At 44.7% G+C, this 12,957-nt stretch overlaps 1 protein-coding gene across 6 annotated transcripts in view; it reads right to left on the bottom strand.

Moving 5' to 3' along the window:
- The window catches only part of LOC109898077 (KICSTOR complex protein SZT2), a 107,008-nt gene that overhangs the window by 43,129 nt on the left and 50,922 nt on the right, over positions 1 to 12,957 (bottom strand). For all 6 annotated transcript variants that reach the window (XM_031833571.1, XM_031833575.1, XM_031833572.1 and 3 more), the window contains 8 exons: positions 12,409 to 12,483; positions 12,035 to 12,173; positions 11,017 to 11,152; positions 8,775 to 8,895; positions 7,736 to 7,888; positions 7,337 to 7,439; positions 7,036 to 7,153; positions 6,624 to 6,711 (listed from right to left, as the gene is read on the bottom strand). In XM_031833571.1, coding sequence (XP_031689431.1) covers positions 6,624 to 6,711; positions 7,036 to 7,153; positions 7,337 to 7,439; positions 7,736 to 7,888; positions 8,775 to 8,895; positions 11,017 to 11,152; positions 12,035 to 12,173; positions 12,409 to 12,483 — 933 coding nt within the window. The remainder of the gene's footprint in view (positions 1 to 6,623; positions 6,712 to 7,035; positions 7,154 to 7,336; positions 7,440 to 7,735; positions 7,889 to 8,774; positions 8,896 to 11,016; positions 11,153 to 12,034; positions 12,174 to 12,408; positions 12,484 to 12,957) is intronic.

Here is a 12,957-nt window from a genome sequence, read left to right as displayed (position 1 = left end):
GTAGACACTGTTAATGTTGTAAATTACTATTGTAGCTGGAAACGGCTGATTTTTTATGGAATATCTACATAGGCGTACAGAGGCCCATTATCAGCAACCATCACTCCTGTATTCCAATGGCACGTTGTGTTAGCTAATCCAAGTTGATCATTTTAAAAGGCTAATTGATCATTAGAAAACATTCTTGCAAGTATGTTAGCACAGCTGAAAACTGTTATTCTGATTAAAGAAGCAATAAAACTGGCCTTCTTTAGACTAGTTGAGTATCTGGAGCATCAGCATTTGTGGGTTCGATTACAGGCTTAAAATGGCCAGAAACAAAGAACTTTCTTCTGAAACTCGTCAGTCTATTCTTGTTCTGAGAAATGAAGGCTATTCCTTGCGAGAAATTGCCAAGAAACTGAAGTTCTCGTACAACGCTGTGTACTACTCCCTTCACAGAACAGCGCAAATTGGCTCTAACAAGAATAGAAAGAGGAGTGGGAGGCCCCGGTGCACACCTGAGCAAGAGGACAAGTACATTAGTGTGTCTAGTTTGAGAAACAGACACCTCATAAGTCCTCAACTGGCAGCTTCATTAAATAGTACCCGCAAAACACCAGTCTCAACGTCAACAGTGAAGAGGCGACTCCGGGATGCAGCTGCCAGCTGTACACGGTAGTGTACATCTGTTCACAGGCCAGGTGGCCTATAGGCCTACTTCTATGCGTAATCAGGTGCCCGTCCTTACTCAACATTGACAGGAGCGCTCTGAACAAAATACAATTACTAAATTGACCAAACTCGTAAACGGAATGAAATAAACATAGGTTGTGCTCTCTGCATATAACATGTCCACTCCGATAATGAGAATGGTAAAAGACTGGAATAATAATACATTGAATCCATTAACAGAAATGACCGTAACCAAACAAACATTATAGATTAGAAATTCTAGGAATGTACTACTGGTGACATATGTAATGGGGAATTCATAGATACTAACTATCCAATGAAAACAATTCACACAATTAAGTTATGAAAAAATGAATGTATATAAATTGGCAGGAGAGATTGTATCCTGGAGAGAGACATACATTGTGCATTTTAGCCACACTCCCCTTCTTCTTGGACAGTGTCATCCCTGCTGCCTCTGCACTGGATTAGTTCACTGAGATGGGCAGGAATAAGAAGTCTCTTGTGCCATAAAAATAATATATATCTTCGCTACTGCTCAACTAAAAAAAAATCTTGGTCGACCAACATCCTATCGACTAAAGAATCGGCCAGTCGAATAATTGGGGTCAGCCCTAATCCAGAGCATCCCAAACATGCTCAATGGGTGACATGTCTGGTGAGTACGCAGGCCATGAAAGAACTGGGACATTTTCAGCATCCAGGAATTGTGTACAGATCCTTGCGACATGGGCATTATCATGCTGAAACATGAGGTGATGGCGGCAGATGAATGGCATGACAATGGGCCTCAGGATCTCGTCACGGTATCCCTGTGCATTCAAATTGTCATTGATAAAATACAATTCTGTTCGTTGTCCGTAGCTTATGCCTGCCCATTCCATAACCCCACAGTCACCGTCGGGCACTCTGTTCACAACGTTGACATCAGCAAACCGCTCGCCCACTGAACACCTTACACGCTGTCTGCCATCTGCCTTGGTAAAGCTGAAACTGGGATTCATAAGTGAAAAGCACACTTCTCCAGCATGTCAGTGGGCATCAAAGGTGAGCATTTGCCAACTCAAGTCAGTTACGACGGCAAACTGCAGTCAGGTCAAGACCCTGATGAGGACAACGAGCACACAGATGAGCTGAGACTGTTTGAGAGTTTGTGCAGAAATACTTCAGTTGTGTAAACTGTCCGGGTGACTGGCGTGGTTACACGTGGTCTGTGGATGTGAGGCCAGTTGGACGTACTGCCAACATCTCTAAAACGACATTGGAGGCGACCTATGGTAAAAATAAATTGACATTACATTCTCTGCCAACAGCTCTGGTGGACATTCCTGGAGTTTGCATGCCAATTGCACGCACCCTCAAAACTTCACATATGTGGCATTGTGTTGTGTGATAAAATTGCACATTTTAGAGTAGCCTTTTATTGTCCCCAGCACAAGGTGCAGCTGAGTAATGTCAGCTTCTTCATATGCCCCACCTGTCAGGTAGATGGATTATTTTTGGGAAAAGAGAAAGGCTCACTAACAGGGATGTACAAAAAAAAAGGTGTGTACGACATTTAAGATACATTTTTGTGCGTATGGAACATTTCTGGGATCTTTCATTTCAGCTCGTGAAACATGGGACCAACACTTTAAATTATGCATTTATATTTTTGTTCCGTGTATAACGGCTGCTTCTCTACTTCAGAAGGTGTATTGCTGACTTCCTTTACTGTTGAGAGGATACCTTAGAGGTGTTTCTCTCTGACATATTTATGCAAATCAATGCTCAGTAAGGATTCTGGAGCAATGACTGTATTTATGAATGGACAAAGCCATCAATCACGTGACACCATTCATTCCTATGTGAAGACTGAACAGCGCATTGAAGCCAAATGAAGTCGGTTAAGATGGCATGACATAACATGCACAGTTTGAGCTACTCCAGGAAATGACGTTTTTAGGCTAGCTCATGCTGCCTCAACTCAAGTTGAAGGCCGACCAGGGTACTGCAGGCTGCCATTAGCAACTTAATTATCTTTATAACTTCCAAGGTTCTCCCCGGGATTTTTTGGTGGTGCTCGTCGTCGTGTTGCAACCGTGGACAGAACAATTTTTATGCGATACGCTCTTCAGCACTTGGCAGTCCCGTTCTGTGAGCTTGTGTGGCCTACCATTTTGTGAGTGATCGAATCCCTGAGCTGACGAGGTAAAATATCTGCCCATGTGCAAGGCAGTTAACCCACTGTTCCCCGGGCGCTAATGACATGGATGTCGTTTATGGCAGCCTCCCGCACCGCTCTGATTCAGAGGTGTTGGGTTAAATGCGGAAGACACATTTCAGTTAAATGCATTCAGTTGTACAACTGACTAGGTGTCCCCCTTCCCCTTTGTTGCTCCTATATGTTTCCACTTCACAATAAGAACACTTGCAGTTGACCGGGGGAGTTCTAGCAGGGCAGACATTTGACGAACTGACTTGTTGGAAAGGTGGCACCCTATGACAGTGCCACGTTGAAAGTCACTGATATATAGTGCATATATTATGTTTATAAATGAAATATTGTCTAGGCTACTCAAGAAATTTGACATTACAGTATTCAGACGTAGCCTACAAACGTCAACGGAAAAGGTGAACTGTCTGTTCTACCGTTAAACTGTGCTTCGGATCAGATCGCGTAGAGCAAAATACCGCTGCTTATCAACCGTATTTACTACTGTGAAGTGGGTCCAATTAAATGAGAGATGGGACAAATGGTAGCCTACAGTGCCTTGCAAAAGTATTCATTCCCCTTGGCGTTTTTCCTGTTTTGTTGCCTTAAAATCAATTTAAATTGCAGATTGTATTTGGATTTCATGCAATGGACATACACAAAATAGTCCAAACGGCAAAGAGGTGCGTGCATATGTTTTCACCACCTTTGCTATGAAGCTCCTAAATAAGATCTGGTGCAACCAATTACCTTCAGTCACATAATTAGTCACCGGTGTGCAATCTAAGTGTCACATGATCTGTCACATGATGTCAGTATATATACAGCCCTGTTCTGAAAGGCCCCAGAGTCTGCAACACCACCAAGCAAGGGAGCTCCCCAAACAGGTCAGGGACAAAGTTGTGTAGAAGTACAGATCAGGGTTGTGGTATAAAAAATATCTGAAACTTTGAACATCCCACGCAGCACCATTAAATACATTATTAAAAAATTGAAAGAATATGGCACCACAACAAACCTGCCAAGAGAGGGGCCACCCACCAAAACTCATGGACCATAATCAGAGAGGCAACAAAGAGACCAAAGATAATCCCGAGGGAGCTGCAAAGCTCCACAGCGGAGATTGGAGTATCTGTCCATAAGAATACTTTAAGCCTTACACTCCACAGAGCTGGGCTTTATGGAAGAGTGGTCAGAAAAAAGTAATTGCTTTAAGAAAAAAATAAGTAAACACGTTTGGTGTTCGCCAAAAGGCATGTGGGAGACTCCCCAAATATATGGAACTCTGGTCAGATGAGACTAAAATGGATCTTTTTGCCCATCAAGGAAAACGCTATGTCTGGCGTAAATTGAAAGAAAAATGGATGGTGCTAAATACAGGGAAATTCTTGAGAGAAACCCGTTTCAGTCTTCCAGAGATTTGAGACTGCAACGGAGGTTCCCCTTCCAGCAGAACAATGACCCTAAGCATACTACTAAAGCAACACTCGAGTGGTTTAAGAGGAAACATTTAAATGTCTTGGCCTAGTCAAAGCCCAGACCTCAATCCAATTGAGAATCTGTGGTATGATTTCAAGATTGCTGTATACCAGCAGAACCCATCCAACTTGAAGGAGCTGGAGCAGTTTTTAGTCAAATCCCAGTGGCTAGATTTGCCAAGTTTATAGAGACATACCCCAAGAGACTTGCAGCTGTAATTGCTGCAAAAGGGGCTCTACAAAGTATTGACTTTGGGGGGTGAATAGTTATACACGCTCAAGTTCAGTTTTTTTGTGTCTTATTTCTTTTTTAAATTTTTTATTGGTAGGCATGTTGTGTAAATCAAATGATACCAATCCCCCCAAGATACATTTTTATTCCAGGTTGTAAGGCAACAAAATAGGAAAAATGCCAAGGGGGTGAATACTTTCGCAACCCACTGTATCCTACCTTGTTGTAGGCTAATTTGCAAGAATGAAACCATCAGTCAGGAATTTATTTAGCAATTATCATGGAAATGAAATAAATAAATCAGATTTAATTCTAATCTAATTATTTTACAATGTAACTATCAAATTAATAGATTTTCTTCTCACTAACAGCCAATGATTGCATGAATAAATCATCATACATTCCCTGTGAGAAAGCTAACTCTGTGCCTCCTCACTAGACCCATTTCACAGTATACATAGAGATAGAACTGCTAGGTCACGTTACCTGTGTTTGATCTATTCTAAAATCATTTCTAAACATTAAATATAAATTACAGAAGACATGAGAAGTAAATCAGAAAGTTTGTTAGTTGTGTTGCTAGTCTAAATCTGTACTATTTGCCAGTCTAAAGCAGTACTAACTAAATGTTTGTGTGAGATTGGTCTTGTGGCATGTGGAGGGGCATTGCGACCATGCATGCAGGCGACAATTAATTAAGGGACTCTATGTTACTAATTGGGGGGAAAGAGTTCCTGCTCTAGTCCAGCTCTTTAAAAGTATTCTGTATCTTTCTGTATCGTACAGGTTACAGTATCTAAACTGTTATTGTAGAGTTGTTTATTTTGCTAAGTGTTTATAGGCTTAGTTTGACAAAATGTATTCAAATAGAAGTGCTTCCTGCTACCTGGTCTCTGCCAGGGTATATATGCTCAGGTGTAGAGCTTTATGGTAGTTGAAGATGGCCGCCTGGCTTGGCAGGGCCATCTGTTCTGAGCCCTAGGGGCTAGTCAGACTGCTCTTCAGTTTTTCTATTCATTTGACTAGTTTTTAAAAGAAATCAGTTTATTATACACTCAGCCTGGTCCAGCATCTTGTTGGATGATTTGTATATTTTAGAAATACCTGCTCCAAGAGCCTTAAAATAAGAACCACACACTAGATCTTCTGCATCCTCCCTTTCCTTGCTCACCAACACCAGCCAGATAGCGCCAACCAACCAGGGCAAGTAAGAGGCCTACCACCCACCCTTACATTCCCTATTTGCACAAGGTTACAAGGCTACTTTTGCCTTGTGGCAATACAATACTTCAACCACTGGAAACTATGCGTACGCATGGTCTAAAGTTTGCAGGAGGATAAGCACATTCACAGGTCAAGGGGCAGTTTTTATGAATGCCAAGCTTTGCGTGAAAACTGGAGCATACATATTTTGTGCAGACACAAGGTTTATAATGAGGCCCCTGGTCTGGAGCCTTAGAAACAAACGCTGCATTGAAACAAATGCACACACTTCAAGAAAATTTCACCTCTCTGTAAACAAAGGAATTCATCAACAAAGAAGTTGAACAGTTGTGGGGGAGAGAAAAAAAAACATGTACGAATTTAATATGTCCCTCTTGTTAAAGCTCAGAAAAACTTTGAGAGGAAAGAGCTGACGTCATGGATGAAGCCTGGAAAGAGCTAGATGGAGCCAGAGCAACAGTGCCATCTAGCAGGCCATTAGAAGGTACTGCAGCACAGACTACAGAATGAATCAGCAGTTTCATGTTTTATCTGTTTGCCAGGAGGACAGTATACAGGGACACATTTAACTCAGAGAGGAAATGCACCGAGAGGAGACAAACCGGTCGTGTTTTATTCCTAACTCCTGCATCAGCCCTTTACATATGCAGTTAATCCCTCATTAGGAGAACTCTTCTCACAACCCATACAACGTAGGATTCTCTGCTATCAGTACCAAAAGTATGCCGTCATAATCACTGTCAATTACAGTCTTTGCTAGAATCGTCCCCTAGCCACGTGAGCCCCTTTCTTCCCCTTGCTCTTCAAACCCCTGTCTTACCAGCACTTCCCACTCCATGCACCAGCAACAGGATGTGTTTGTCCACCTGTCCCACTGGCCGAGCACCTTCCTGAGATGACCGGGAGCCCTGGGGATAGGAGTAACACACAGACACAAGAACAACATGCAGACACACAAACCCACATCAGACCACTGTAGATATGTGACATCGCACAATCCTCTCTAACCCAAGAGCAGGATACCACAGTTCTGGGAACAGCAGATCAATCATCTAGCGGTGACACCATCTCAGAGTCCTAATGGTTTCTCAGGGCCAAAGCTGCCTGCTCTTCATAGAGAAATCCACTATGAGTGTGGTATGGGTTTACTATGAGACGACAAGAGTAGAGCCCTAATGGTTCTTCAGGACCAAAGTTGCTTGCTGTTCATATGAGAAAGTGTGCTAATGTACCGTGAGGTCCTCAGAGTAGAGCGGCTCCTGGCTCCGGGCGAGGCCGACGCAGCGAGACATGGGGTGCAGGTTGCCATCCAGGTCAGAGTATTTCCCTGTTTGGGACGTCTCAGAAAGTCTGGGAAGAACACAGATCATGGGAATATTCATAAGCAAGAATTGGCCTGCTCCATTCCTTCAATAAAAGTATTTGGGTGCAGGGTTGGATGCAGGAGGAGAGGAGAGCCTATGAAGAGGTGGGACTGTTCTACAAAGAGAGGGCAGGCAGCGGAGTTAGAACGAGGGGGGCACCAGGGCTAACCTGAGGTAGAAGACTGATTTAGTGGAGCGCTCCTGATAGACAAACATGCTCTTCCTGTTGACCACACACATGGCGTTGAGCACTGACCGCAGAGCCTGGATAGCTGGGATATGGAGAAGAGAGTCTATCAACACAAATAAAGATACTGAGAAAATTCTCTCAATTATACCGACATTGATTGTACTGAATCAATCATATTAAAATGTATTTTAAGTAAAGGAATACCTATTCATGATCATTTTCATATGTATATTAATACTGGCATATTCAAATGTACATTTCAGGATCAAGGGGTTATTGTTAATGAAGATATGAAGTCCTGCTCTGTGGGTGGTCTTTATTTTCCTGCATGCCCAAACACATTGTTGTTCTGTATTTTAAGAGCGTCACCGGACTCACCCCTGGACACCCCCATGTTAGGCCCCATCTTGAGGCGAGGGTGGATGTGGATGACGGTGCTCCACACCACCTCACAGGCAAAGTGACCCGGGATGAACTGCATTGTGGCCGCTAGGTAGTCCCGTGGCTGGTAGCTCTCCTCTGCATTGTAATCTGTTGTGTGTACGTGTGTACGTGTGTGTGTGTGTGTGAGTGAGTGAGGTGAGTGAGCGAGACAAGAAAGAAAGAGACATGAGAATATTAAAAAAAGAAAATTTACGAATACATTTACCAACAGTTGCTGAGAGGAAAGGGGGGGGGGGGGGGGGGGGGGGGGGGGGTTGGGGGCATTTCAGCATGACGCCAGCAGAGAAAAGACACACAATTTGCTCTGGGAGCCCCTTCCCTTCCACACTAACATTATGTTACTGCACTGCAGTCGCAAACAACAAGCCTTCTCTCTGATGCCTATCCCCTCTACAGGATCCAATTCATTTACACACACCGGAACGGGAAAAAAATCTGCGATATTAGAAAATAACAGTTGGTAATTCTGGCTTAACGGCTGCCATAAAATAGAAAATGAATCTAATGAGCATTTCACACTGGTTCCGTCTCCGAGCATACTTCACTGGCCTGTCACTAATGCTCCTACCTGTAACCTTGAATACATTAGAGAGAGTGGGTGTGTTTGTGTGCCTTTCCTTCTCCATGGACCTGTATTGGATTGAGCTCTACGATCACTATGACAGTTGGGAGCTTGTGGGGCCAAGAAAGCGCAATGCATTACTACCTTGTGGACTGTACAACAACAAACCTGGTGCCACCAAAGGCGTGCATATGATGCACATGAAGTTTATGATACTTGCAAAAATTTCTTAAAATAGCCGTAGGTACTAGAATAGGGATGTTCCACACAAACTACGACTGTAGTCGATACCCCAAAACCTTTGTTGGAGATTTATGTAAGCAGGTTAAGAAAGTCGTTGAGTCTACATAAAAGCATGCATCATGTCTGTTTGTATTAGTGTGTGGTTGTGAGCGTCGCTGACTGACTGACCATCGGAGTTGGCCAGTCTCTGTCTGTACAGGGACTCATTCTTCCAGATGTCCTCTTCGCTCTCTGCCACCAGGAGCGAGTTACACACATGGCTGTCGTGGAGGTCCTGGAGTAGCAGACGCTGTGGAGAGACAGAAGAGAGGAGCAAGACAGAAGAGAGGAGCGAGACAGAAGAGAGGAGCGAGACACAAGAGAGGAGCGAGACAGAAGAGTGACAGAAGAGGAGAATGACCGAAGAGAGGAGCGAGACAGAAGAGGAGCGTGACAGAAGAGAGGAGCGTGACAGAAGAGAGGAGCGTGACAGAAGAGAGGAGCGTGACAGAAGAGAGGAGCGTGACAGAAGAGAGGAGCGTGACAGAAGAGAGGAGCGTGACAGAAGAGAGGAGCGTGACAGAAGAGAGGAGCGAGACAGAGGAGAGTGACGGAAGAAAGGAGCATGACAGTAGAGAGGAGCGTGACAGAAGAGAGGAGCGAGACAGAGGAGAGTGACGGAAGAAAGGAGCATGACAGTAGAGAGGAGCGTGACAGAAGAGAGGAGCGAGACAGAAGAGAGACAGAAGCGAGACAGAAGCGAGACAGAAGAGAGGAGCGAGACAGTAGAGAGGAGCGAGACAGAAGAGAGGAGCGTGACAGAAGAGAGGAGCGAGACAGAGGAGAGGAGCGAGACAGAAGAGAGACAGAAGCGAGACACAAGAGAGGAGCGAGACAGTAGAGACGAGCGAGACAGAAGAGAGTGACAGAAGAGGAGAATGACCGAAGAGAGGAGCGAGACAGAAGAGAGGAGCGTGACAGAAGAGAGGAGCGTGACAGAAGAGAGGAGCGTGACAGAAGAGAGGAGCGTGACAGAAGAGAGGAGCGTGACAGAAGAGAGGAGCGTGACAGAAGAGAGGAGCGTGACAGAAGAGAGGAGCGTGACAGAAGAGAGGAGCGTGACAGAAGAGAGGAGCGTGACAGAAGAGAGGAGCGTGACAGAAGAGAGGAGCGAGACAGAGGAGAGTGACGGAAGAAAGGAGCATGACAGTAGAGAGGAGCGTGACAGAAGAGAGGAGCGAGACAGAGGAGAGTGACGGAAGAAAGGAGCATGACAGTAGAGAGGAGCGTGACAGAAGAGAGGAGCGTGACAGAAGAGAGGAGCGAGACAGAGGAGAGTGACAGAAGAGGAGAATGACCGAAGAGAGGAGCGAGACAGAAGAGAGGAGCGAGACAGAAGAGAGACAGAAGCGAGACAGAAGAGAGACAGAAGCGAGACAGAAGAGAGGAGCGAGACAGAAGAGAGGAGCGAGACAGAAGAGAGGAGCGAGACAGAAGAGAGGAGCGAGACAGTAGAGGAGCGAGACAGAAGAGAGGAGCGAGACAGAGGAGTGTGACAGAAGAGGAGAATGACCGAAGAGAGGAGCGAGACAGAAGAGAGGAGCGAGACAGAAGAGAGGAGCGAGACAGAAGAGAGGAGCGTGACAGAAGAGAGGAGCGAGACAGAAGAGAGGAGCGAGACAGAAGAGAGGAGCGTGACAGAAGAGAGGAGCGTGACAGAAGAGAGGAGCGTGACAGAAGAGAGGAGCGTGACAGAAGAGAGGAGCGTGACAGAAGAGAGTGACAGAAGAGGAGAATGACCGAAGAGAGGAGCGAGACAGAAGAGAGGAGCGAGACAGAAGAGAGGAGCGTGACAGAAGAGAGGAGCGTGACAGAAGAGAGGAGCGTGACAGAAGAGAGGAGCGTGACAGAAGAGAGGAGCGTGACAGAAGAGAGGAGCGTGACAGAAGAGAGTGACAGAAGAGGAGAATGACCGAAGAGAGGAGCGAGACAGAGGAGAGTGACAGAAGAGGAGAATGACCGAAGAGAGGAGCGAGACAGAGGAGATTGACAGAAGAGGAGAATGACCGAAGAGAGGAGCGAGACAGAAGAGAGGAGAGTGACAAGAGAGGAGAGGAGAGTTAGTGCCTGTTCCAATATCCACACTACTTAGAATGCAAGCATAATACGCTGCTTAGTTATAAGAGGTATGCTACTGTGGACATTTGAATGTAGCCTTAAGAGGTTGAACAGCACCAACCAGACCGACAGAGGGAGGGAAGGTTAAAGGCTAGGACTGCACTTTAATGTTGCTACTTGCTATTCAAGCAATAAAGTGGCAGATGTGTCTTGAAGAGCGAGAGCGTAACCTACCTTTTACAAACAATTTCTTCATGGAAACATTTTTTATTAAGGTCAGAGGATCACAGTCACATAAAGGAGTGTAACCTACCTGATTGACTATACGACAGATCTCCCCAATCTTCCTCACCACCATCTGATGCAGCCGTAAGTACTCTGGAACCTCCTCTTCTTCTTCCTCCTCCTCCTTCTCCTCTACTCTGCCCTCCTTAGCTTCATTGAAGCTCCTGTACACAATATGCCATGATGGATTTGTATCTTACAGGTCTGTCTTGCTAAATAGATTTTATCTCCGTAGCGAGTTTTCCATCCAATTTGCGACAGATTTCCATGCGAATATTATCCGCATAAATAAAAATGTACAAGATGCATGAAGAGGTAGCGCACATAAAAATACAAATAAATTGCGCTAAAGTTCTTAATGTACCAGAAAAATAAATAAATAAGTTCACTGTTTCTCCGTGGCATTTTCCACTCTCTCGATGATTTTGTCACATAAACGGTTGCGATAAATGGCAAACTTGCCCAATCTAGTTTTCGCGCATGTTCTCTAGACAACAGTTTGCTCATAAAGTGGACAGGTTAGGTTATATGATGATGGATAAGAGCAAGATCATTCTTATTTGTTAATTGGCAGCATTTTCAAGTCATAGTAGGAGGACCACACAACATAGCAGCAGAGGGTGACTGCAAATCGACTTTGACAGACATGGTTATTCTGTCAACAATTGCGCAAGAAATCGTTGGAGCCGCAATTTGTCGCATAATTCATTAAACCGACATAAAAAGATCCCGCCATGTCCAACGAACACATTATCTGTTGACATTTCTGAAATTTAAACGACACTTCCTGTTTCAGTCAGAGCTGTTGTGATTTTTTTTTAATATACCGTATGACTTTACTCACAAAAACTGTGGACGGAAACGTGGTTAGTAAGAATAATATTGTATTTATGAAATGTATTTCCAAAAGCGTTCTCAGGAGCTAAATAATGGAAACATTATGGAACAATTATGTCATGTCAGATGGCATTCTGAAAAGTTCAAATAGATGAAGATGAGAACCAGTTATGAGCTGGATAAGTGTCCTGCCTAAGCCACTCCCTCACCTAGACTGAGAGTACACCTCCACTCTGTCCTGGTGAATCTTAACGATGAGCCAGAAGTCAGGCATCAGAGGGGCCTGGGACTCCTGCTCATCCACAGTGGGGCTCTCACACTCAGAATCACTGCTGCCACCGTCATAACCTGAAAATATACAGGTAGATATGTTTTTTTTATGTCCCAGAGATCAGTTATCATTAGAATTGGTATCATAATCATTATTATCATCATCATGGGCATTACCAGCAGCATTATCATCATCATTATCATCATTGTGATGAAGATCATAATCCTTATCATCATCATTATCATTGTCATTGTGATAATCAACACTTTAATCATCATCTTTGTCATCATCACTATAATGTCCATCTCTTACCCAGCATGTCAGAGTCCAGGCTGCCTTGACTGGAGACCACACTCTGGACTCGACTGGGCCTCAGCTTCCCGCTGCCTGAGGAAAGAAGGAGATGGGTTCTATAGTCTCACGCCACAACACATTCACCGGAGTCAGCACAGCCCAAGGGCATGTTCGCTAGGGCACATGTAAAATGAAAACAAAAAAATGTATTTTTGAATGTACAGACAGTACCCAGCTGTTTCACGGAGCATTCTTCAGGTTCGTGCCTACTGAACACAACCCAGGCCCAATCTAAACAACCCTCCCTAGCACTGACCAATCTCAAGAGCTCTACTATCCTAGACTCTCCGAGGCATCACTGAGACCCTCAGGGCTTTTTCCTCCTCCCTTATCCTGGCAGAGCCTATGAGTCTCCCCAAATCAGTGTTGGAACAAGTAACCCAGAGAAGAGAGTACGGGGAGGGGGGGGGTCATCACATGTATTATTCTGTCTGTCTGTCAGCTCTGATCTGAGCTGTGTGCTGCTCCCTGTTGATTTGGTGAGGAGAAGGAGAAAACAGCCTGGAG

The sequence above is a fragment of the Oncorhynchus kisutch genome, linkage group LG10 (genome assembly GCF_002021735.2).
Source record: "Oncorhynchus kisutch isolate 150728-3 linkage group LG10, Okis_V2, whole genome shotgun sequence".
Lineage (NCBI taxonomy): Eukaryota > Metazoa > Chordata > Actinopteri > Salmoniformes > Salmonidae > Oncorhynchus > Oncorhynchus kisutch.
The sequence above is the reverse complement of the archived record's forward strand: the minus strand, read 5'-3'. Positions and strand labels throughout refer to the sequence as shown.